The sequence below is a fragment of the Zootoca vivipara genome, chromosome 12 (genome assembly GCF_963506605.1).
Source record: "Zootoca vivipara chromosome 12, rZooViv1.1, whole genome shotgun sequence".
In the NCBI taxonomy this organism is placed as follows: Eukaryota; Metazoa; Chordata; class Lepidosauria; order Squamata; family Lacertidae; genus Zootoca; species Zootoca vivipara.
This window is the reverse complement of record NC_083287.1, coordinates 1,125,589-1,152,716: the sequence shown is the minus strand read 5'-3', so window position 1 is coordinate 1,152,716 and position 27,128 is coordinate 1,125,589. Positions and strand designations below refer to the sequence as shown.

At 45.0% G+C, this 27,128-nt stretch overlaps 1 protein-coding gene across 6 annotated transcripts in view; it reads right to left on the bottom strand.

Annotated features, from left to right (window-relative positions):
* The window catches only part of ADCY1 (adenylate cyclase 1), a 171,867-nt gene extending 152,569 nt beyond the window's left edge, over nucleotides 1–19,298 (bottom strand). For all 6 annotated transcript variants that reach the window (XR_009558355.1, XM_035101384.2, XM_060280537.1 and 3 more), the window contains exon 1: nucleotides 18,459–19,298. Coding sequence is in view for 5 of the 6 variants with exons in the window: in XM_035101384.2 (XP_034957275.1) it covers nucleotides 18,459–19,208 (750 nt within the window). In the remaining variant the exon portion in view is untranslated. The remainder of the gene's footprint in view (nucleotides 1–18,458) is intronic.
* Nucleotides 19,299–27,128: the final 7,830 nt, after the last annotated feature.

The window sequence follows — 27,128 nt, the reverse complement described above, 5'->3', positions numbered from 1 at the left end:
GAGTCTGCCAGGGCTAATTGCCCCCACATCAACCCTGATATACACGGCTGAAGTCCAATCGTGTGGGAGTCAGCCATTTCTCACTACCAGAAACAGGAAGCTGATAACTGGGAAACATTGGCCTGTGAGTGCTCCAATTGAAGAACAGCATTTACCAAAGGTGTCATTGACGTTGAAGAAGCATGAACTCAGGAAGAAAGGGAGAAAAGAGCTAAAAGGAAGGCACATTTGACAAATCCTCACCATGATCAACTCCTGCCTGAAAGCATATGTCCTCACTGTGGAAGGATGTGTGGCCTCCAGAGTCACTTAAAGACTCACTGTTAAGACCACATACATGGAAGACAATCTTACTTGGCTACGAGTGATTGCCAAAGAAGAAGATCAATTAGCAGAGTGAAAAAGATACACTTTAACCCAACCCTCAACAGTCTGAAAAACCCTTGAGTTCACATCAGTTGATACTGCAGTAAGTTAAATTAATTTGCTGTCTTTTCTGTTTCCCAAAATGATTAGCAGTAGTGCTTGTTTTTATTTGTTTGCTTCTCTCTGGTGCCTTGTCAAAGTGGAATCTGTAAAACCTCAAGTTCAAGTTTGGCCAGAGGACTCAAACTAACTCAGCACATGAAGTACAAAGATCCTCTACTTCAGTTAAATTTGATAAGAGATTTTGCACTGTGTTATTTCTTGAAATATCTGCCTGGAACACTTACATAAAAATAGCCTCTCAGGTTTAGAGGTCTTGGTCTTAGCTACAAGCATTCCAGTAAATCCACAACAAGCCCATCTAGTGACTGGGAATACCTAAGAGCACAATCCCATACTCAGGATCTTCCAACTAAGTAGCCCTAGAGTTCACTGGAAGTACACAACACTAGCAGAACAACAGCTACGCCACCCCATGACAAATATGCTAGAATGATAATCCAACATCTCAGATAATCCAACAGAATGGCTGAAATGGAGTGGAACAGTGGGTCGAATGTAGGCAGCAGGGCAGAGGAGCACATTTACACTGTGTCCTTTACTCCTTCAATCCATGACCACGCTCTTAACAATTTTATACCAGCACGCATTTCCCTCTCACTGACTTCAATGGAGGGAGGATTATGGTACCTGCCACCACACTGGTGACCACCCCACCTACATTGCCAAAACACCAGATGTAGTGTAACCTAGTACCTAATCATAATGCACCCCCATGGTATAGAAACCCCATGTAGGATGGTCATAGCTCAGATGATAAAGCATCCAATATGCTCCTACATTTGCAGGTCAGACACACAGAAATTGGACAATGAGAACTCTGGAGAAGTGAAACTTGGTGCACAAAAAAAGGAAAACTTTATGCAAAGCAGTCTGGCCTCGCAATACATGTGGGAGCTTGAACACATTGCTAAAATTCTAGAACCCTAAGGGTTAATTCAACTTGGGACTTCCAACCCAACCCTCTTCCACTCTAGCAACTGCTACAGTGCCAGTTGCAACCATTCTGTGAGATGTCTGATCTGGCCACATGGACACATGCCTTCGTTACATCCCGTTTGGAGTTCTGCAGTGCGACCAACATGGGACTGACTTTGAAAAGGGCTCAGAAACTTCAACTGGCTCAAGCAGCTGCAGCCAAATTGCTGATTGGGGCTCGTAATAGGGAGCAGGTGACTGCCTTGCTAGAACAGCTTCACAGGCTCCCGGTCTGTTTCCAGGCACAAGTGAAAGTGCCTGGAAACATTTTGTGATAAAAATTTCCATATGGGGCTTTTTAAAATAAATAAATCACAGATTAGTGTGAAAACAAGACTCGCCCACCTCTGTCAACTGGAATGTTCTTCAATCAACAGCATAATCTAGACTGATTCCCCAAAGTCCTTTCCACCATCTCTGGGAACTTCGGGAACCATGAGTAATGCTGCCTATAGCTTCTTGCAGTCCTGGAAAAAGCAGAACAAAACTCCTGGAACTTTCTAGGGCATAATGAAAGCCTCACCACTAAGGCCTCCCTGTAGTCATTGTTGGGAGATTCATTCCCCGTCTGCAGTCATAGGTTTATTGTATATCACATGACTGTATGTGTTTTCATTCCACAGAGTGGATGTGACATAGACAGGATGTTTGTCTTACTGTCTTCCTAAGTGGGACTGTTGTTCCTTTGTTCTTTCTCTTTACTGCCTGTGATGCTAGAGAGAGGGAGCCATAATAAAAAAGCTCCAGGTCTGTTTATATGTAAATAAACTAGCTTAGCCAGAATGCTGTGCTACTGAGTCTGTTTCGCAACTGCGCAAACCTATGCAGATGTGGAAGGTGTGCTGGTGCTTCATCACACCAGTCACTGTGATGTTCGGGCTGAAGAACGCTCCAGAAGCTCCCGAACGATCTCCCAGGAGGGAGGGAACATGCCAGTCGGGTATGTGTCTCTGCCATGGCCTTACTTACGAGTAGGCACCCTCCTGGACATGCCGACAGTCATCAGCAGGACAAATCGGAACAGAGACGGAGTAGTGAGGACCCTCAGGTGGCAGCTCTTGTAGGACCATTAAAACACAATAAACACTGATTGCTTTGTTTATTGTTATAATTTACCACCAGTGAGCGGTGCCATTTAGATTTTTAACACTACCAATTTCTAGCACCCTTTCTATAAACATGGATGTTCTTGTTTGGAGTGAGGGAATCTGTTTCTATCCAAAATCCCAGCTTCTTCTATAATAAACCAAGTTCATTTTGTTCATCAGTAAGGGAAAAACAGCACATAATTTCAGACACTAACATATGCAAACTGTGTTTACTTGAGAGCTCCACTAGCACCCAAGAAAAGGAGTATCCGAGTCCTCTTGTGAATCAGGAATTGGTTAAGGTGCAGGAAGCAGAGAGAAGGAATAAATGGAGAGTTCTCTGAATGGAGAGCTGTAGAAGTGCACTCTGCCAAGAAGCAATATTAAGACCTGTGCCTCTCAATTTGTTCATAAATGAGCTAGAGATAGGTGGCCAAGATTGCTGACAATGCTGAATTCTTCAGGGTCATTAAAACATATAGAGGTTGTGAAGAGCTTCACTAGATGTCATGATTCAGGACAGATAAAAGAAATTCCTTCTTCACACAGCACATAGTTAAACTATGGAACTCCCTCATGAAGGCCACCAGCTGGGGTGGCTTTAAGAGAGGCTAATGAGAATGCTAGCGATAATGGCTCTGCTCTCCCTGCACAGCTAAAGGCAGCAATGCTTCTGAATACCAGTAGTTGAAAAGCACAGGAAGGGAGAAGATTGTTGTGCTCTGATCCTGCTTGCTTCCCAGAAGAGGCATCTGTTTGGCCATGGGGAGAGCAGGTGCTTGACTAGAAGTGGTGGAAGAATAATATCAGTAAAACAATTTTCTTCTTCTTCCTCTTTCTCACTTGGTTGAAACACGTTTCATCTCCTAAATGCATGGGTAGCCTTAATTCAAAACAGTAGGAAATCACATTGAGAACTTGAGTGACAACTAGGGCAAGAGGTCAAGCCTACTAAGGCAGATGGAGGTAGAAGAGCCAGAGGCGGTGGAGGTGGAAGCAAAGTAAATTTATTTTGGCCACTGGCCCATATCAAACATCAATTCAACATAAAACAGCCAAAGCAATACAAATTTTACAATTTAGGCAATACCAGCTTAACAACCATTAATAATCAGTTGAGATCAATAAAATTACTCCATATATTGAATAAAATAATCTATCTATCTAAAACTTGGTTAAGATCTATCAGATAATTTTAATTTACAGCATAGTTTTGATTCCTCTCAGTAATTCTTAGTTTTAATTGAACTATCAAAATCGTGCAGTGATAAGGACAACCTCAAAGTAGAATCTTACCGCCCAATCTCATTAATAAATCAGGATTACAAGATATTCACATCAATCTTGGCCAATCGCTTAAAAATCTTCCTAGGCAATTTAATAGTCCCAGACCAAACCGGTTTCGTCCCTGGTCACAATATTACAGACCCCATCAGGAAATTACTAAACTTAATTGAACACAGCAAGGCAACCAAACTTCCACTGACAATTATGTCCCTAGATATCCTCAAAGCTTTTGATTGCTTAGAGTGGAAATACTTATTAGCGGTACTAACTAACATGAAATTTGACCCCAACTTCCTTCAAATTCTCAAACAAATATATTCCCAAGCCTCAGCAAACTGCAGAATTAATAATATGGACTCAAACACCATAGCAATCCAAAGAGGCACAAAACAAGGATGCCCACTGTCTCCATTCCTGATTATCCTGGCTTTGGAGCCCCTAGCAATCCGAATCTGAGCAGCCGCAGACATCAAGGGAGTGGAAATAAAAGGCAGAAATTATAAATTAGGGCTCTTTGCAGATGACCTAATGGTCACAACATCAGACCCCTTAAATACAGCAACCTTCCTAATCAGAGAACTCGACTCATTTGCAATGGTATCGGGCTTACAAGTAAACTTTGGTAAATCAGAAGCCATGTGCTTCAACACACACACCCCACATCCAAAAAGAACTTACTAATATCACCAAAATAAAACTTTGTCACACCAAATTCAGATACCTAGGAGTACAAATAACAAAGAACCTCAACAAATTATACCTCCACAATTACAAGCCCCTGTGGCGACAAATAAACAAAGATCTAAAGAGATGGGACAGTATGAGTTTCACTCTTTCAGATAAGATAGCCATGGTCAAAATGGTCACCCTCCCAAAGCTAACCTACCTATTCCAAACCCTCCCAATTTGGATCCCCCCAACCCAACTTCGTAAATGGTAGGGAAAATTACACTCTTTTATTTTCTCACATAAAAAACCAAGGATTAGCATCAAATACCTTCACCTCCCCACCTCAGCAGGAGGATGGGGAATCCCCAACATAGAAACATACTACAACGCCAACCAAATACGCCATATAATCCCATATATACTTGAAGATGAGACAAAACAATGGGTACACCTGGAGAGGGACTCAATTGAAAATATCTACACCACAGCATACCCATTCCTCCCAAACAAACTAAGGAAGATTCCCACAACACTCAACAGATACACACAAACCATGTTCAAAGCATGGAAAGCAGAAATTAGTAAATTATCTCCAACCCCATCCCCATTAATTCCCCTGGCTTACCATCCATTGTTCCATCATGCAGCACAAAACCTTCAGATAAAAACCTGGCGAACCAAAGGTCTACATCGCTTAATGGACTTCTATAAAGACAACAGACCTTTGTCAACACAAGAAATACAGGACAAACTAGAAGACATCCCAATGCCCTGGTTAGCACAACATCAATTACATGCCTTTCTGAATAACCCAACAGTAAAATCGGCAGCAACTAGACCTCTGACAACTTTCAAGAGCCTCCTCCAAATGTTAAAAGGACATGGAAAAGGGACGGTATCTGCAATATACAAAATACTACTCCAAAATCCCACAGACCCCTTGGACAACCTAAAAAGACAATGGGAGGATTGACATAGGATATGAAATCAACCCTACCCAATGGACTAGAATGTGGTCGAAACCCCCATTCAAATCTATATCAATGAAAAGAAAAGAACTCTCATTGAAACTAACTTATAGATGGTACCTGACTCCAAGGAAACTAGCACTAATACGTTCAGGAACCTCATCAAAATGTTGGAGAGGATGCACTTCCATAGGCACATATCTCCACATGTGGTGGGAGTGCCCTAAAATCCAATCATTCTGGATGACATCCATGAAAGAAATCTGTAAGATAACTAAGCAAGTGCTAGATATTACCCCAGAATTGGTTTTACTAAATATCTTTCAAGATAACAACGCTCATTCAGATCACAAAGGACTTATAATCCACCTATTGTCAGCAACAAGAAACATCATAGCCAGGCACTGGAGGGGCCTGTCAGGAGTAAGCATGGTCCAATGGTACCAAGCTGTATGGGAAACGGCCCTACTAGAAAAACTAACCAGTAAGCTGAAACTGACACGGGGACAAACAGAAGAAGACAGCTTCACCCCAGTATGGTTCCCTTCATCACTTATACAGCCCAACAAGACAATGACAAAAACTTACTGTCAGCATACAAATCAATATGGCTAACCTAATCAAAACATCCTCCCTCCCCACTCACACGAGAAAATGAAGACCATCACAGCCAACCACAAATGAGCAATCACACCCTAAGACGAATCCCGACCTCTCTCACCAACAGAGAAGCACAAACAAACAACAGAGAACCTGCACAAACGACGCTGACGCCGAACCCCTACACATAACAAGAAAAACAGAAACATTGACAATCCACCACACCCAACTCCCCATCCCACCCACCTCTTTCCCCCCTCCTCATAATGTCTCAACAAGTAAAATTGAAGTGTAAAACTGATGCATGAGACACTGCACTACCTTTGTAACCCCAAAAAATCCTTAATAAAAATAATTATTAAATAAAAAATTAAAAAACCGTGCAGTGATCTGCTTCTCTTCTTATGAAATAAGACATTAATCAGGAATCTAACGACCGTAAGGGATCTGCTCAGTTCATCATCATTCAATAAATTAATTTATTTGGTTTCCTGCGTCTTGTCAGCAATAGTGGATACAGGAATCTGGACCGAGCAGCCGAATGAACTGGGCAACAAAAAAGTATGTGGTGTAGAAATTCTACAGAGCCACTGTTACAGTCGCATAGAAGGGAGATCTGGCCGTTGGAGAATCTGTTACCCATAACATTTGGTGGAAAAGCATTGAATCTGGCCTTTATAAAGGCATACCTATGCGTCGCCACAGATAAAGTTGTTAGATAAGATGGTAATTTCATTGAGGGTGTTAAACCAAGATTTATCAGAGAACAGGTGCCACAGCCCATCAAGGTATTGGACTGGAGATCAATCTCCTTTAGTTTTTGAGTGACAGCTCTCTTGGCTGAGACTAAGTCCAATTCCAATAGTTCAAATGGGGATAGCCCAAGGGACACAAGTTTCGAGTGTGTTCCCTTTGCCCAAGGGCTGGGAAAATCATCTCTCCAGAGACAGTGAATCAGGTGGAGATTGGGGAGTCTATGCCATAATGCCAACCAGTAACCGAAGATGCGTTTCCAAAGAGGGTTTTCTAATGATGTAACATTAAGTTCCAGGCGTATAGCAGAGTTGCTTACACACCGGGGTAGTTTTAGTAACCTTCTCAGAAACTGGTTTTGGATTACTTCCAAAGAGAGTAAATTTACAGAGGACCCCCATAATGGGATTGTGTATGCTAATGTCGCAATCACCTTGGCATTGAAAACTTTTAGCACAGATGGAACGTGGGCAGCTCCGTCTGAAAAGAAAAAGCACAAAAGTGCAAAGGAAAGGGCTTTAGATCGGTTTGATGCATAGGTAAGATGGGCCTTCCAGCCCATATTATTTTGTAAAAAGACACCTTAATACTGAAATTTGAAGACCTGCTCAATAGATTTTCCATCTATTCTCTAGTTATAGGTTCTCAGGCTTTTTGAGAAAATTAAGACTTTGGATTTGGCATGGTTTATTGTAAGAAAACTGGATTTGCAGTATGAACCAAAAATTGTTAGTGCTCTCCTAAGACTGACTCTTGTGAAGGATAGGATCACTGCATCGTCTGCATAGAGTAAAAGAGGACAACAATATTGGGCAAGGCGTGGGGCATGAATAGTTTCCTGTGATTCTATCAGAGGCATCCTCATATCACTGATAAAAAGAAATGGGGCAAGGATACATCCTTGGCGCACTCCTCTATTAATAGGTACTGAATTTGTGAGGTCGCCAGCAGGGGTAAGTCTTACCCTGGCAGCTGACCCATTATGCAGTTGAGTTATCAGCCACAAAAGCCTTTTGTCAATTCCCCATCGGGCTAGTTTCTCCCACAATAGTTCTCTGGGAATACTGTCAAATGCAACCTTTAAATCAAATAAAGGCCGCACAACGTTGGCCTCTGTTTGGGGAAGAGTATTTCCGGGCTAGATGGTTTTATGCACTAGAACATACTGAGCAAATATTTGGTTTTTCTTCAGCTGTGAATTGGAAACACAATGCTCATCATTTCATGACCAAAGGGGCAGAGAGTGGGGGTGGTCAGAGACATTGTGAAAAGTAGGGAAATACCTCTAGGGTGCCACTACATCCATGCACAAAACAAAATGACAGATAATAGAATCATAGAATTGTAGAGTTGGAAGGGACCCAAAGGGTCATCTAGTCAACCCCCTGCAATGCTGGAATCTCATCTAAAGCATCCATGGCAGATGGCCATTCCACCTCTGCTTAAAAACCTCCAAGGAAGGAGGGTCCACCACCCCACATGGGAGTCCATTTCACTGTCGAACAGCTCTTAGTACTGTCACTGAGGAGTTTCCTTCGATGAAATTGACCAGGCAATGGCTTGCAGTTAAGCAACTTAAATCTTGCTCTGGAACTGGCTGAGAATGTTTTCAGACTCATTACGGTGCCTGCCACATGGCTGTGGGAACAGCAAAGAGATCCACTGCATCCCCGGCAGAGTTGTTCAATGTGGCCTGAAGGCTGGTCATGCCTGACCTGGAGCATGTGATGGCTACCTGGAATTGGCTGGCTAAACATTTTGAAGATAAAGTTGCTTGGGACTGCGATGGTGCAGATGCTGCTCCTGTGGGCATGCCAACTCAGGTGACCAACATTTTATCAAAGCCACTGTTGAGGGATCAGTTCCAGTTAATGCAACCTGGCTATAGGTGTAGGATGCTTGCAATGATACATCCAGATCCAGCCATCTGCTCATTAGGTACTTGTCCGCCCTGGCTTATGAAACGGAACTGAAATGGGGTGGCTGATGGCCTCAGAGGTGTGGTAGTCATAGCTTTGCATGATAGTGTGCTGCTACCTGATCTGAAAGAGGCTTTAAAAGCCCACTCTTTATCCAATGGAGTGTAATAACTATAGACTAGTTGGTGATTATAGCTCAAGAAGCATCCCAATACGTAGAGAACAAACAGGCAAACCACTTTTCAAAATATATAGTTTGTTTTCTAGTTTTAATAGCTCCAGCTGCAACAACATAAACCTAAAATCTGACTAAAATAAATATTGCTGATCTATTTAATCCAGACCTTTATTTTTTCATGGTCAAGCTCTTAAAACAATGTGTTATGCAAATCTTTAGCAGACACAATTTGTGGATAGCACCAATAGGCTCTCACCTAGGAACATTTCTCCCAATCCCTAGAATAGTTTTGTGTTTAATTGAAAATAATAATAAAGTGTCAAATGAACAGATAAAGGAATACACATACATTAAAAATCATTAAAAGATTAATGGCCCATCTGAAGAATGAGGACAGGGGCAAGGCTGACACATAATATTGAATCGAACTTTGTTGCTGTATGTGTGAAAACCTGAGAGAAGACTGGGTTTCTTGCACATTTGAATAACTTGTTATAGGTTCTATTTTTATTAAAGCTACCATAATTAATAAAAACCATAGCTGATTGATAAAACTAACATATTATTAATCAGAAAATTACATGATTAAACTTGTCCTAAAAAAATTGGGCAACTATCTATATACATAAAAATGTAAAAGGTGCATGTTTGTACTTGATGACCTGTCTCCAAAACCACTTGACCGATTGCGTTGAAATTTGGACACAACGTTCCAGTCCAAATTGCAAGTGTTTGCATAAACTTAGATTACACAGATGTGACACCTGTTACAGGTAAAAACATGATTTTGTGAAAAAAAAGCTCCTTCCAGTGGATGTCAAAGGAACAGACTGTGATGGCCTGGGACTCGGGCTCGGACTCAGAGCTGGAGAAATCACAGCCTGTACTGGATGAACCTAGTCTGGGGCCTGTTCCTGAAGAGCCTCAGTCTGCTCAGGTTCCCCCTCAACAAGCACCAGCTGGGGCCTGAGCCTGTCCTGGCTCCAGGTGCTGAGAATACCTCATTGCCAACAGCTGGTCCACTACCGGCTGGGTCGGCTCCTGGGTCCAGTAACCCTCCAGCGTCTCCCGAGCTGCAGAGACTCAGGGCTGAGAGGAGGAGAGACCTGAGTACTCGCAGGAGGAGTGCTCGTCTTCAGGCGAGGCAGAGTGGTGAGTCATCGGGGGATCGGGATCGACCATTACCTTGTCAGAGATAAAAGGCGGTCAGACCCTGCCCCAACATTGCTGCTTGCCAGACCTTGCCTGTGTTCCTGCTCCTGACCTCGCCTAGTTTCCTGCCCGGCACCCTGCCTCAGCTTCATCAGACTGACCCCTTGTTAATTCCTTAGACTTCAGACCGGTCCTGGACCTTGCCTCTGACCAGCACAGATGCCATTCATGTAGTAACACCCCACCCCACCCCACCCACCCCTCCTACTACTACTACCTCACCAGGCTGTCCCTCCCCCACCTCCAACGCCGCCTCGCCAGGCCTCCAGACCCATGGCAGGTCCCAAAGCTGCCTTAGCCACCTCCAACGATGACACGAGAGGCAGGCAGCCTGGACCCTGCCACCACCGATGCCCACGCCACCTCCACAACCAGGCCAGGCCTCGAGAACCAGGTCAGCCCTCCAGACCCAGGCCACTCCCTGAAACCACCTCTGCCATGGGGGAAATGGGAGACCCTCCCCAACATGACCTACAGGTACCCCCTACCCCCTCACCCACCAGGATCCACCGGGGGACCTGCACAGAACCTCCCTGAACTGCAAATCCTTATATGGGGGGGGGGGACAGATGGGGGTCGGGGGTCATATCCTCCCCCTGTCCTGGGAAATGGGGACCCTGACTGAGCCACAGCAACGCATGGCAGGATACAGCTAGTATTAAATGAAATTAAAGTAATAAAGGGATACAAACTACAATTAGATTAACCAAGTATATTATTTTGGCGACCTAAGTCTAACAAAAGACACAAACATGATAAAATACCATTTTGGTAATGATATGGATAACAATCTGTGCAAACTGGGAAACTAATAACCCAGTTGTGAAATTCACCAATATGGCGAAGGTTAGAAAAGCAGTTTTTTGAAAAACTTTTTTTAAAAAATGGAACAGGGTTGTTAGGTACTGGTTGAAAAACCGGGGGGGGGGGATGTACATTACTGGATCCATTGTAAAAGGAGTAATATTGTATCTAATACAATTATGTTAAATTGTTCTGATGCTCCACTGCTGATAGAGCAGCACTAGTTACCAATTTGATACTGGGCCAGGGTCAAGGTTTTTGTGCTAATTCACAGGGTCCAAAACAATCTCGGTCCAATCTGACTCCCTAATAGAGGTTTAGCAGGAGTCATCCCTGTATTGTTCAGGCAGGCCTTTGGAGCTTCAGATTCTTTGCCATCCAGCTTTTACTGTGTTTGATGTTCCTATTGTTTTTTGTTGTAGTACTGTGTTTTCAGGCTGTATTCCACCTTGCAATATTTTATATGAAAGTATGGTTTTAAAATATTTAAACAAATAAATAAAATACATACAATTCAAAAAATATTAATTGCATGAGTAAAAACAAACATTCTGGAGCAAAACTTGCTCTGTTTCTAAAAGCAGGACACATATGAGTTGATTAATCTAACTGATAAAGCACAGAAGTCCTACATAGACATTTGCAAGATGTGGAAAACTTACATTAAAGCAAGTATAGATTTCTGTAATTTTAAATATCACACCCAAGTCATGTGAAACAAAATGGATTAAAATAGATTTTAACATGAATTGATCAGATCAAATGCTATCTTAGAATCCTAGACAGGTCTTGCGCCCTCCACTGTTACATATGCTTTATGTCACCTTTCTACTGAAAGCAGATTTCATGTCCATTAAAGGTGAAACTTCCATATCCTACAAATCCAGACACCATTTCCCCTGTTTAGGACTACAAGCTCAACCTCAGAATGCAAGACGATCCTGCATAGAAAAAATAGTCCATACTCCTTTCAGAATTGGTATACATGTTAAGGTAGATTAGGTATGGGGAATACTTTCAGTATACTAGTTGATTTCATAGAATCGTAGAGTTGGAAGAGACCACAAGGGCCATCCAGTCCAACCCCCTGCCAAGCAGGAAACACCATCAAAGCATTCTTGACATATGCCTGTCAAGCCTCTGCTTAAAGACCTCCAAAGAAGGAGGCTCCACCACACTCCTTGGTAGCAAATTCCACTGCCGAACAGCTCTTACTGTCATTTACCTGACAGGAAAATATTGTTAATCTGTCTAGCATTTGATTGCACTCAAATATTGTGTGTCAAGGCCCCATGACCCACAGTTACCTAGCGACAAAGTATTTAGGTTTATGGGTTCAATTAGACCACAACTTTACTGGTTACTGGTGTGAGTGGATTGGTTTAGGCAATGGGTGAAGTCAGGCTATATCACGACTCCCATCCATCTGCAGGGAGGTTGTTAAGGTTAAACCACCAATAGGGGGAGCCTGATGGCTTACATCAAATAGGGGCACCCCGAGGGGTCCCCGTTAGGGTCATGGCATGCCCCTAGCTCACGTCCGGGCATCAGACAGGACCCACACCCCCAGATCCCCAGGATACCCTTAATGAGGAGGGGCAGACAGAGGCTACAACTTCACTCCAACCAAACAAAGGCTTACCCAATGCCTAACCACACAAAGTTGTGACGATTGCTACCAGGTAGGTGAAAACCAAATGGTTGGTGCCAATTTGCAAAGTGGAAAAAATTCCTCAACGGCCCCAACAACTTGGCAGCTGAAATTTGTCCACAGCAAGGTCATGTCAGAGCAAATCAAGATAAAAGATCAGGTGGATTGGAAGATCCAGCAAAAGGACGAGAGAGGAGGGGGCCCCAGCCGCACCACAGTTGAATTTCCTCTGGCTACTCCCCCACCGGTGCTGATTGGCCAGCGGGGCCACACGGGGCTTGGTAGCGCCCAGTATCGGTGATGGGCAGGGATGGCACAGGGGGGGCATCAACTCACCACCCTCACACCAGATCACTGCAGGGGGCCAGATGCTTGGCTGCAACACCGCCCACCGAAAAAAGTGAGCAGACTTGTCAAATATGTCGTGAAGCCAAGAATGCCCATGTGTAGGCAGTCTTTCTTTCTTTTCTTTTTTTTACTGTCTCATATTGTCAAACTCAAGTAAATGTTTCTTCTCTCCAGGTTTGCTGATGTCTGGAAGCACACAAACCATTTTTTTGGGGGGGGGGGTCTATTAAATGTGCTATGTGTGCATTAGTAGTTAAATTTATTTTTTTATTTTAAAAAAAATCATAGTGGTGTGAACTATCCAAAGGATTCAAGAATAAAAGCCAAGACTAACTGTTCAATGTCTTGAATATTATTAATATACATTTATATTCACATAACACTTTTGACAAAAATAGTTGATCACAATAGTGTAGAATTTCATATCATTGTCTCATAACAGTTAACTAAATTAAGCTTAAATCTTAAAAAAATACACTTCTTCTAAACTAACAGGAATAATTACGTGCCAACATCTGACTACTGCCTGGTTAAAAATCAAGTGTTTTTGACCAGTTTAATTACCAATGTGAACTACATGATCCACAGATTCCCCTCAATCCTGCAATTCTTTTCAGAAAGAAAATTATTTCAGGGGCAGAACTGCTACCGTAACTTGTGTATTCCAAAGCCCTATACAGACTCTAGTTGCCACTGAGGAGGAAATCAAATCACAAGTCAGAAAATAGCCATCATGACTGAACATCATCACAGTTCAAGCAGCTGAATGAAAATTAACAGATATTTTGAAAAGGATTCTAAATATAAATAAGCAAGCAGTGGCATTTTTTGGGGAAAGCAAAAGTGAATTTGGAAAACGCAGCAGTAGTTGGGCTTTCATTCATTGGAACAATATTTCATTCTTTCTTTCATGGGCAACATCAAAAACTTAACAGTCTTCCCCCTCGTGCTCAGTGGAGTAAAGGATAGTCACACATTTTTGCACAGCATGAAAGACATATGAAAACAACAAAATAAAAGCCTTGTGGTGTTGTGTGATAGGCGTGAGAGATTCAGTGATTATATAGTCACCTATTATACTGGATGCAAATTGGAGTACCAATTCAAAACAATATATGTGATTATAGCATTAGATTTAAATTCTTGTCAGCTACCTGAAGCAATGCCTTCAACAACATTTTGCCAGTGACATCCTGAACCATGGTCTCAGCCTGCAATTTAACTCTTCTTGTAACACAGTTGGGGGAAATGCTAATCCTGTGACAACACAAAATGTATTACATTATAGATTATTCTTGCTGGGAGTGTGTTAACTAGGAAACATTGCAAATCAACATTTCCTTTCATTTTAACAGGCTCTAAAAGCTGCCACCTCAATCACTTGATAGGTTATCACATTTTCATCTTGTGACAGGCATATTCTTTATTCAGTGCTTTAAACAAAAAGCAGAGATAAACAGTAAATTGCAAGAACTCAGGCCAGGATTCCTGGCCCAAGTTCTTGGAATTTACTGTTTATTTCTGGACTTCACCAAGAACTCCAATTTCTACAGTTAAACAAAAAGCAAGCAACAGAAGCAGAGTTGGATATACACAGTCAAATACAAAACAATTGACTATTACTGTACAATGTCATATCAAAAAATACATATATCTGTTCAATGGGATATGGCAGACACCTACATTTTGCCACATTCCTGGTGTAAGTTTCTGGAATGCTATTCATCTAGAAATTTCATCCTCCTTGGTAGAGAGAATCTTCAAAGAATTCAAAAGCTGTTTCTTTAGTACAGAACAGTCTTTCCCCCCAATGCATTCACTCATCTCTCCTGATCTCACAACTGCCAAGAGAATCTCTCAATGCCACAAAATACCCCTGCCTACTGCTTTGCCCTCTAGCCACATCTTTGACTGATATTTACCCATCATCCTGTTGGTTTGCTCTAAAGTTTGTCTCTATAAATATCTAAAATCCTTTCAAAGCCGCATTTAATGCAATCAGTAACCCAAGTAAATGCTATTAGGACATGGATATCTGCTGACTCTTCCACATGTATCCAGTTTGCATGTACAGGTTCTTTATAACAATGTAAATTATCATTGCAAACAGTGTCGGCTCCAGTGTTTAGCAATGCCAGGCATTTGCCAGTGTTGTAATAGCATCAAGGGACCCACATCACAAGCAGAGATGCCGCTCTCACTTTACACAGAACCTCAAAGAAGGCCAGATACAGGAGGATACTCAATCTGCATGCTCAATTGCTCATGCCCTATGTCTTCCAGGTAAAGAGAAACCTCAAAATCATGAAAGCTACACCAAAATACATTTAACTCATACAGCTCTTTATTTAACCAGGGATTATATTTGGATAACCTTGCCCTGTTTTGGATGCTAAATGGGACATACACCCATTAAAACTTCCTTTTAGATGCCTCTCTGGGCTTTCTGATTACATGTGAGGAAACAAAATAAGCTATTTTGTTCCTTTAAAGTAATTCTTCTCCTTTAAAGCAAGTTATGTTCTGTTTTGTAATTCTCACTTAAAATGGGTTATTTTCTTGGTCAGAAAATGATGACTTCATTTACTGAGCTGGTACACAAGAGTGCAGCCCTCCATATAACAACAGAGGTAACTAAAAACAGAATGGAAAGACAGTTAGACTGATGAAATGGTTCCATGATACCAGCCTGACATAGATGGCCTTGCTTTTGATTAACTCAAATATGTATAATTTTTGCTTTTCTATATAGTACATGTGGAAGACTCCTCATTATTTCAAGGCACCCAGTCAGCTACTTTCAATTGGATTGTGCCAATTGTTTCCTGTCTAATGTAGTCAGAGGAAATTACCATTCCAGAAACCCTCTCCCTTTCATAATGTGAGTAAGTTCAATATTTATACCTTGAGTAATTTATAAAAATGCTTACACCTTGCTTTCAAAACATTATAGGAAACACTAGCTTCCAGTAATAACTTTTAGCCCCAATGCAAAATATGTATACTCACAAATAAGTTACATTGATCTAAATAGGATTTACTTCCAAGTAAGTTTGATAGTTTGAAGCCTAAACACTTACTAGGGAGTTCCATTAATCTCCTGAATAACCTGAACAGAAGACAACCATGCAGACAATAGAGTTGGAAAACTGTTAAGTACGATAATATATATATATCCACAGGAAACGGTAGAGAAATTTTGCTGCTTTGTTCATTTTTTAAAAGAGAGCAGATGCAATTCAAGGCTGCGCACTCACACCTAGGTGTGGAGGAGAAATCTGAAGCAGTTCACATTTAAAGAACCCATCCAACTGACATTTTGGAAACAACAGGCAACCAAAACACAGCCATCCGTTGACATTTATATTAGGAAACAACGGCAGGCAAAAAGGTAGATTTGACAAAACGATATTCAAAAATGTGTTTATTATGAGAAATGCACACTAAAATGCTGGCAAATTTTCATGAGGCTTGAATTTAAGATTGGAAAAATCAGCAACCAGCATGTGAACTCCTGCCTGTTCTTATTATAACAAGCTTTTGAGAACTGACAGCTTTTAATGAAAGGCTGGCTGCTGTTCTGTTTTTATGGTAATTGTCTTCATGTTTTAAAAAGTTATTATATTTTTATATATAGCATTTATTCTATAAATGCTTAATTTTTTTATTTATTATTGTTCTCCCTAACAACCCCCCCAATGTTTTTAGCTGTTCCAATTTTATATGTAAGCCGCCATGAGTCCCTTTCAATGAAAAATGTAGGGTATAAATAAATATATAAGAATATCAGAAGAAACCGAGAGAACACAGATTCCTCCATCCCCACCCACATGACTTGAAAAGCATGTCCCTTTGGGCACAAAATGTTGTGGGATTTCATAAATATGTAAATTTTATTGTACAACTGAAAACTGGGCTGTTGGCACGTGCTTTGGCACAGAAATCTATTCTTTGAAGTTCAACTGTTCACATATTTTCTCTCAACCTCTCAACCATGCACTTAAAAATAGACTACCAGATAATCTGGGTAAATCATAAAGCTCAGCTTATCCCTCCCCCCATGCTTCCCTCCCTCCCTCCAAACACACAATTTATTTTGTCCACCAGCTCAGTAGCAGTGAGCCAAGAGTAATCTTGTAAGCTGTCTACATGCGTCTCCTTATGTATTTGGTGTGAGCACATATATGTGATCCGTGAGCATGTGTCCAAAATCCAGAAAGATTCAACCACAATAACCAGCCAGTATAACTTCCCCTCTTTCACTGTGGGTGATGTTTGTGTGTCATGACAGTCTTAGTCAGCCAGAGAAAATAGAATCAGAAAGCACCATGGAAGAAAAAGGCTGTTTTGTTTCCACCTATATTATTATTCTGAAAATTAGATTCGCCCAAGCCAACAGCATCTGTGAACTGCCAAAACAACAGACAAGCAAACCATCTCCCACCTGCATCCTCTCTCTTCCCCCCAGCAAAGATTCAGAAGAGCAGACGGGGGCCTCAAATCTTGAAACCTCCCCTGCTCTCTTCTCTCCTTTCCAGCTCACGTCCGTTAGGCTGCGGACACCTGAGGAAACCCTGCAGAGCCATAAATAGCGGCCGGCGGGCGGGGGGGGGGGCGGATTTGCAACAGCACATTCCTGAAGATGCTGTAGAGCAGCAGCTCCGCCACGGGATTAATGGGCGAGAGAGAGAGGGAGGGACGGAGGGAGCCTGTGGGGGGAGGGCGGCGGAGAGAGGCACGGGCAGCTGCTATGGGGAAGCAGAGAGAAGGGGGGCTGAATGAGAGGGTTCCCGAAAACATCCGCTTGCCTATATGGAATTAGAGATGGGAAGACAAAGGGCTCCATCAAAATATCTTCTACGCGATTTAAATTAAAAAGAAACTTTCCCCCCCTGTCCAACCTCATTCGCTGTCAGCTTTCCGCTGTCCATGTTTATCCCATTTAAACTACGAGTATAACTCTGCTATCTCGTTGAAAACTTGGCGATATATGCCTTCTCTCTCTGCACATTATACGGTGTCCGTATCATCTTGGGCATAGATAAGCTGTTTTCAGCAGTTCCACAAACAGCAAACACTTAATAAACCACACACATTTTAAGCACCCTGTTCCTCCACAAAAGCAGCCATGTGCTGCCAGACATTCATTCTCTTTCTCCTTCACCCACACAATTCAGCGCACCCATTTCCCACTGTATCAGCTATAGGCAGAAAACACGCAGCTCGAGCTATTTTCTCGACCCCCAAGCCCAGTTTGCAGACCCCAGGGGCATCTTCGAGCGAGCAGCATCCCCGACAGCGAAACCCGGGCGGGGCAGCCCAGATAAGGCCATGTGCAAAGCCAGCTCTTTGGCGATGCCCCGGGAGGCGCCCGCCATCTCAGCCCCGGACTGAACGGAACTTCCTCGGCAGCTTTCTGGAGAGGCCCTTGCGACGAAGCGCAGCCCGGCCGTGCCCCGTCGGTCCTCCTCGGTCCCTGCCCACCCGCCCGCCCGCCCGCCGGGCGCACGCACTCACCGTCCTCCAGAGCGGCTGCCTCTTGGCGCTAGCCGAAGTGAGCGCGACGATGAGGTGCGAGACGGCCACGACGCCGCCGAAGACGATGGCCAGGAGGGTGCGCACGGGCAGCAGCGCGTACGAGAGGAAGGTGACCAGCAGCAGCTGCCACATGCCCTGCTCGGGGGCGCTGGGCGGCTCGGCGCCGTGCGCGCTCAGCGAGAAGGGGCAGCACAGGAAGGCGAAGGTGAAGCTGAAGAGCAAGGTGAGCTTGACGATCTGCTGCAGCTGCGTGACCTGCAAATACTTGACGTTGGTGACGATGAAGAGCGAGAGGAAGATGATGCAGTGCACCGGGTGCGAGCCCTTCGAGATGGTGAGTCCCGGCGCCGACAGCAGCTCCTGCAGCGCCAGGCTGCCCGTCAGCGCGATGAGCACGGCCAGCGCCTTCAGCGTCGACGTCTGCTCCAGCTTCAGGTTGTAGTTCTGGAAGAGCGACTCGAGCTCCTTGCACGAAAACTGCTCCTCGCACGCCGACGCGCCGTCCAGCAGCGCCGCCGCCGCCGCCCCTCCGACGGCCGCTGCCGCTCCCGGGGCGCCGCCGCAGCTCTGGCTGCCCGCCGCTGCTGGCGCTGGCCCGGGAGGAGAGGAGGCAGCGGAGCAGCGGCGGCGGCAGCAGCAGCAGCAGGAGCCGCAGCTGCGGAGGCACTTCTTCTTGCTCGCCTTCCTGGCTTTCTGAAACGGCAGGTCCTCCATGGCCAGGCCATTCATAAACCCGGCGGGGAAGAGAAGCGAGGCTCTGGGGCCGCCGCCGCCGCCGCCGCTGCCGCCGCCGCTCCCGTTCTGCTCATGGAAGAGGCGGGGCGGGCGGGGCGGGCGGCGGCCTTTCGGCGAACGCGGGAAAACGGCAGTGACAGCGGCAGCAGCAAGTCAGCCCCTCCGAGCCGCTGCGAGGAGGCGCCAAGGGCGAGGGATCCCGCGCCGGACGCCTCTTGCGCGACTAGCGGCGTTGGCGCTGCGCGCGCGAACGACCACCCGCCAGGAAAATCCTCCGGCTGCCGGCCAGGCGCGCATCCGCAGGGTGGGCAGCATGGGCAACGCGGCCTGAGAGCAGCGAGGCGGCGGCTTCGGCGGGAGCCCAGCAAGCGGCTCCCGGAGGAGGCGCGAAGAACGAGCGGCCCCTGAGGCGACCCGGACGGCGCTGCTGGCTGCGGGGAGCGGAAGACGGACTGGCCGAGGGGATTCCCCGCCGGGCGAGGCGAGGCGAGGCGAGGCGGCCAGGTGATCACGGCTCCGTCCACCAGCCTCTCGGCGCGGGGCACGGCCTGCGCCTGCGCGCTGCCGCCGCCACCGCCGCTGCTGCCGGAGGAGCCCGACGCGTTTCCGCACGGAGCGGATTGGCGCGCGCGCCGCGTGGTCGCTGAGCCGCACGGGCCGGCCGGCGGCGCGGGAGCCCGCGCGCTCCTCTGCGCACCAGTCCGCGCCCAGGCGCGCGTCCACGGCTGTCTCCAAGCTCCCAGGAAAAGGCTGCGCGCTCAAAGGACGAGCGGGATGGGAGCGAAAAGCACGGGCTGAGCGGCCGCTCGAGCGCGAGGGCGATGGCGATGGCCGGGAGAAGCCAGCAAACGGGACGGGGCGGCCTGGTGCTTTCTCTGAGTCTATTCCGCTCACCCTCAGTCTTTGATTTTGACCGGCCAAGGAGATTTCCTTAGCTCACGATTCTACACAGAATTGCGTGAAAAGGTAACTTTGTAAAATCTACCAGGTCTTTCAGTTCTAAGCTAAGGTCTAAGCGTGGACAGTGCTAGAACCCGGTGTGTGTTTTCCCTTGCATTTCCAGACTAGACCAGAACCCCAGCAAAGCAGACCATAAATCTGTAATGGGATCTATGGCGCGCTCTCACACCTGCAGCTAGAGGTGCTGATGGTGAGCAGGGCTGGGTGGCGCAAGGCGTCAGGGCGCCCGGCCACCAGGGGCGCAGAAGGAGCGCCGAACGGCTGGTGTCTAGGAGCAGCTGCTGCCGGCGGCCCCCCCCCCCCCCCAGGTGGCAGTAGCGCCTGGCCATTGAGCTTCCTCCACTGTCGCGTCCCAGAGTGGCCACTGGAGGGAGGGTCCAAGGAGGGGCCAATCTAGGGCGGGAGGCCGACCAGCCCCTGCAAGGTGGTGCGCACCGTCCAGGCTCCACCACCCTCCATCTCCGCCCCTCAGCCGCGCACTACGGCCGCTGTGGGGGAGGGGCATTTGGAGGATTCCTGAACCACGGCGCTGGATACCCTTAAGACGTTACTGATGATGAGAGGGGGCTTCAACCCTTTCAGCAAAACTGAGTTTCAGCACTCCAGCCCTACAGTTATTGTCTGCCCCTCGATGAGCCATTTGGATCCCCTCCAGTTGGGATTCAGGCCTCATCATGGGACTGAAACTGCCTTGGTCCCACTGGTTGATGATCTCCGGTGGGCTAGCGACAAAGGTGAGAGCTGTTTCCTAGTTCTGCTGGATCTCTCAGCGGCTTTTGACACCATCGACCATAACATACTTCTGGACCGTCTAGAGGGGGCACTATCAGCTCCATCTGGTATGCAGACTGAGACCCTACCTGCCTGCAGACTGTCTCGCCAGAATGGTGCATGCTCTAGTTATCTCTTGCTTGGACTACTGCAATGCGCTCTACGTGGGGCTACCTTTGAAAGTGACCTGGAAACTACAACTAATCCAAAATGCAGCAGCTATTTGGATTTTTTTTTTAAATGCGGCAGCTAGACTGGTGACTGGGAGCAGCTGCCACATAACACCAGTCTAGAAAGATCTACATTGGCTCCCAGTACGTTTCTGGGCACAATTCAAAGTGTTGGTGCTGACCTTTAAAGCCCTAAATGGCCTCAGTCCAGTATACCTGAAGGAGCGTCTCCACCCCCATCATTCTGCCCAGACACTGAGGTCCAGCGCTGAGGGCCTTCTGGCTATTCCCTCATTGCAAGAAGCCAAGTTGCAGGGAACCAGGCAGAGGGCTTTCTCGGTAGTGGTACCCGCCCTGTGGAACGCCCTCCTATCAAAGAGAAAAACAGCTACCAGATTTTTAGAAGACATCTGAAGGCAGCCCTGTTTAGGGAGGCTTTTAATGTTTAATAGTCTGCTGTATTTTATTTTTCTGTTGGAAGCCGCCCAGAGTGGCTGGGGAAACCCAGCCAGATGGGGGGGGGGTATAAATAAATTATTATTATTATTATTATTATGAAAGCCAACAAGCAGCACCCAGGGCTCCAGACCCTGCTGAGCAATAAGCAGGTATGGCCAGATTCCCTGATACTCTGACAATAAGGCAAGAGCTCCAGCTCTCCCTCACAAGAGCAACACGCTAGACAATGGCCACAGCTGCCTTGCCCCAGCAGCAGTCCTTTGCACCTTGAAGATATGCAGCAAACCCATTTTGAAATGGATCCCATGTCTTGTGTACCAATCCTCTTAAAAGGTATTGACTTCTGCTACCACCTAATGATAACTATATTCCATTCTGAACGAATGATAAGACTCCCCTTCCATCAAATGTCAAATACATTTATCATATGTTTTTCTAGTCTCATATGATCATAGTCCAAACAATTAGCAGTCTGGTGAGGAACTGCAATGGAGAATAAACTATTTATTATGGAGCTACTGGGGGACATCCCATGATCAGAATATTCAAAAGAGAAGGGAGTGCAAGATGGATGGGAGTTTCTGAAAGGTGAAATACTGAAGGCACAAATGCAGACAATTCCAATAAGAAAGGAAAGTGGGAGGCATCTAAAGAAACCAGGGTGGCTTCATAAGGAGCTTATAGATAAGCTTGGATTTAAGAAGGGCATGTATAAGAAATGGAAGAAAGGAGAAATCACAAAGAAGAAGTATACATAGAATCATAGCATCAAAGAATTGTAGAGTTGGAGGGCTCACTAAGGGTCATCTAGTCCAACCCCCTGCAATGCAGGAATCTCAGCTCAAGCATCCAGAACAGGTGGCCATCCAACCTCTGCATAAAAGCCTCCGAGGAAGGAAAGTCCACAATCTCCCAAGAGAGAAAGTTCCACTATTGAACAGCTCTTACTGTCAGGAATTTTTTTCTCATGTTTAGTTGGAATCTCCTTTCTTGTAACTTGAAGCTATTGGTTCAAATCCTACCCTCGAGAGCAGGAAAAAACAAGCTAGTTCCCTCTTCCATGTGACAGCCCTTGAGATATTTGAAGATGCCTCTCATATCCCCTCTCAGTCTCCTCTTTTCCAGGTTTGACATACAGTGGTACCTCTACTTACGAATAACTCTACTTACGAATGTTTCTACTTACGAATGGAACTCCGTCCGCCATCTTGGATGCGGTTTAGATAGGATTTTATGTACTTATGAATTTTTAGATAGGGTTGCTTCTACTTACGAATTTTTTCTCCCAATGCATTCCTATGGGATTCGACTTACAATTTTTTTCTACTTACAAATGTGTGTTTGGAACGCATTAAATTCATAAGTAGAGGTACCACTGTACTCAGCTGCTTCAACCATTCCTCCTAACTCTAGACCCTTGATCTGGAATGCCTTCTTTCTCTCCAGATTCTCTGTGCATTTGCATGTTAATCTCAAGCATGTGTACCTTGTGTTAGGCCATTGGGACTGTTTGGAGAATCTGTTTGTGTACCATGCACCTCTTTGCCCAGTGAAATCCTTGCCTGAACTGACTGAGGTAATTTTGGATGTGGTGTTGAGGATGGCAAAATTGTTGTTTTGGGGGATAGCGACATGCACACTGAGATTGATTTCTCTGGGGCAGCTCAGTATTTAATGACTACCATGAAAACTATGTCTCTGTACCAAAATGTAATTGGGCCAACACATATAGCAGAACACCTCAGAGATCTAGTTTTGTTGGCTGGGCAGGTGATTTGAAGGTAGGAGACTTCACACAGGCTTTATTGTCATGGTTAGTTCACCTCCCTTGGCAGAAGTAGGAGGAGTGTGGGAATGTTCAGGGATGCAGGAGATGATATCTTGTTTGATTATATCCTTTCCAACTTGTGTTAACAAGTTCTACAATTTAGCAGAGTAACATTCCCCTTTTTAAACTTGCACAGCGGATGTGTTTGCTCAGGCTCGCTAAAGCCTCTAAAATAAGTTACCTGGTAATTTTCCCGTTAGTCCCTCATAAAAGAAATAGACATGAGACAATCTTCTATAAAAGTATAAAAGAGTTTACTCACTCACATTCTGTTCACAGATGGATCCTAGAAGGCAGACTTAAGTTACAAAAGTAATATACCTGGAATATATCCCATAAAGAGCATCTTAGGCTAAGCAGATGTTGCTTCTTTCATGAATGTAGTCAGAGAGAGAGAGATGGTGGCCATTCCTATTCTTTTGTTACCTGCACAGGTGAGGCCATGCCCACCTCTGGTCACATGTAGAGGAAGTCTGTCCCAGCCTAGGGGGAAACAGGAAGTTCCAACTGGCTGGTCCAGACATCCCCTTTTATGTCCACTCTAGGGATGTTGTACTTGACTGCTCTGTGTTTCACATACCACAAGGAGTACTAAAAGAAAGGACCCGGGGATGGGTAAGTCTACTTCCCAGCTCCTGCCAACCTAACAGTTTGAAAGCACACCAGCAGAGTAGATTACTACCGGTAGGTACTGATCCGGTGGGAAGGTAAACAGCATTTCCATGCACTCTGACACTCATCACAGTGTCTCCTTATGCCCAAAGTGGTTCAGTCATGCTGGCCACATGACCCAGAAAGCTATCTGCAGACAAATACAAGGAGTACTAAAAGGGTCAATGGAGAAGCAAATGGATCTGGATAATTTGGAGAGGGCTTGGTGGTGGTCAGGTCTGACTGACATGGATGGCTCTCCTATACAGACCTTAGTCCATCTGTGGAATGAGCGTAGGTGACACAATAGCTCCTGTGTGCCCTCTCCCACACAGTGCCTCAAAGAGCTCTATATTACACTCCAAAGCTGTAAGCAATGAAGTGGATGGTTACTGTAGAGCAGATTTCTGATATTTTTGGAACATGAAGGAACTTGAACTTTGATTTTGTCACAGTAACTAGCAAACTGGCAGAGAATGGAAATTTTGAAAGTTTTGTATGGTATCAGTATCCTGTCCCCACAAGGAATTTAGCCAATGCCCCTACTGGAATATAACAAATTGGTTTCTGGACCTGAAACTCTGGGGCTATAGGACTTAGCCTTTCGATTGGACAAGTGTACTCAAGGTGCAGTTAGCCTTTTGGAGCCCCTTTGGAAGGTGAGAAAGCAATTTACCCAAGAGTGCAGATCAAGGCAAGATAAAAACTCTCACAGAGGATGGCAAGGGGTGAAGACAATTCTCTCAGGACGTGTCAACATTTGTGCCAGTTGGGAGACTGATGATGATCAATGAAAGCCCTTCCACATGGATTCATTAAAGGGGAATTGTTGTTGTGGAATAACAAAGATATCGGGTCCAGAAGACTAATTTGACACTGGGCACAAAAGTAAACTGATGGAAGAAAAACTTCAAGTTTCTTTATAAATAGATCTTCCTGCTGAGTGTAAAGCATAGCAAGGGAGAATACTTCTCCCAAGGTTCTTAAAAGTCTATCAATGATTGAAAGGACTCTCATCTTTGAATCAATGAGGTTGGTCTCCTTAGATTAGTTGGATCAAGGAAGCCTTAAAAGGGAGGTTATTAATTTTCATCTCAGTCATTCACTGTATTGTATTGTATTGTTATGCTGTGATATTCAATGCTTGTAAAAATGTGTTAATAGTTTTGTAAATGCCCAATAGGTAGATTGATAACTTTGATAAGGTGTGATCATAATGATATAAGAATTAGAGACCAGATGTATATTTTTATTATTTTAATAATGTTTCAATGTTTCACTTCAATTGCATTTAACCTTTTAGAATGCATTAGGCTTGATTTTTGTGTGTTCTGCATTTGTGAGTCTCTCCTATTCTGCATTCCATCTATCCTTATCTACCACTAAAAGTGGCACAAATGGCAGGATGATTTAGCACCAGAGTGTTTATCAGCTATCCTTGAAGCTATTTGAGACCGAGGAAGAGGATTTTAAGATGCTCTTCCCTCCCACTGAAGGCTAGGCTGCCAGGGTAATGTCAGACACCTGAGACCTAAAATCGTCAAATAGTCTGGGCAAATTGGGGCCACTCCAAGGTGGTTGCAGGGATGAAGATACCAGTATGGAGCCATGCATGTTTTACTTCTTTTATGGCTCTTTGTTTGCTGTGTTTGAACTACTATATAAGCTTTTGTTCTGAAGTGCCTCGGGGCAGACCTTCTCAACTGGCACGTTGAGTTGAGTGAGCTCTGTCCTGTTGCAATAGCTATAATAAACACTGGGTGCCTCCCGAATGCTGGACTCAAATTAGTCTCCTTGCTTCTGTGGTTTATTCAAAAGGTGGTTGATCCTCATCTGGGTAATGAAGAAGGTGGTGTACAGGTGAATTCTTACCACAGTGTTCCACACTACCTGCAACCCGACCATCCTCAACATAGAACACAGTGCAGTGATCCAAGTTTGAAGTTACCAATGCATGGGCATCTGTGCTCAATCTGTCATGATACAGAAGCAGTCATAGCTGTCTGACTGGCAAAGTTGGGAAAAGGCACTCCTAGCCATTGAAGACCCTTGCACCTCCAGTGATGCAGTTGGATTTAAGAGTGTCCCCAAACTATGTACCTGCTCTTTCAGGGAGAGTTGCAACCCCATTGCCACAGGAGTGTGGCACAGTTCAAAGTTGGAGTTATTGGCAAAACCACAATACCCACAGACTTGGTTGAGTGCCAGGTCAATTGAACAGAGCAGTTTGATCCAAGTGATCTTAAGCCATGAAATTCAGCTGCTGAGACTGAAGGTTCCTGCTTCCTCACAGCCAAGCAATCAGAGACTGTGCCTGCATGAAGCCAACCTCTCCTTCACTCTCTTCATGCCTCTTCTGGTTCTGGAAGACCAGAAGGGGAGGGAAGCTTGTTGCAGCATGACAGAGAGACACCTCTTCACCAGCCTGACTCATCTCTGCCTCTTGGCCTCCCTCATTCCACTCTCCTGTTTCAACTTCTGCCCCTGATTCTGGACTACTCTCTGCCACAGACTCTCCCAGCTCACTAAACCCTGTTACCCAGTCAGCTTCCGACACCATTTCCCTCCAGTCTTCTCCCTCATCTCCCTCTGCCCATCGTTGTTCCACCACTACTCCCTGGGCTCCGAGCCTTCTTCCCTTGGGAGTTCCCCAGCTGGTTTCTCCCGCCATTCCTCTGCACCCAACCAGTCCATGACACCCAACCAGGGCGGGCAATTTACCAACTTCTTGGAGCTGGGATCCACTAACACAGAGCTTCCATCTTGCCAATATTCTGTTTATTTCTCTTTGTGCAGCCTCTGAAGTGTTTATTTCACATTCAGTAGCAATAATGCAATTGAAAATGAAATATTCTAGAAAGCAGGATGTTACATTAATCCTATGTTACAGGTAGGTAGCCATGTTGGTCTGGATCGAAGTAAAATAAAAAAAATTCCTTCAGTAGCACCTTAAAGACCAACTAAGTTTTTATTTTGGTATGAGCTTTCGTGTGCATGCACACGAAAGCTCATACCAAAATAAAAACTTAGTTGGTCTTTAAGGTGCTACTGAAGGAATTTTTTTTATTTTACATT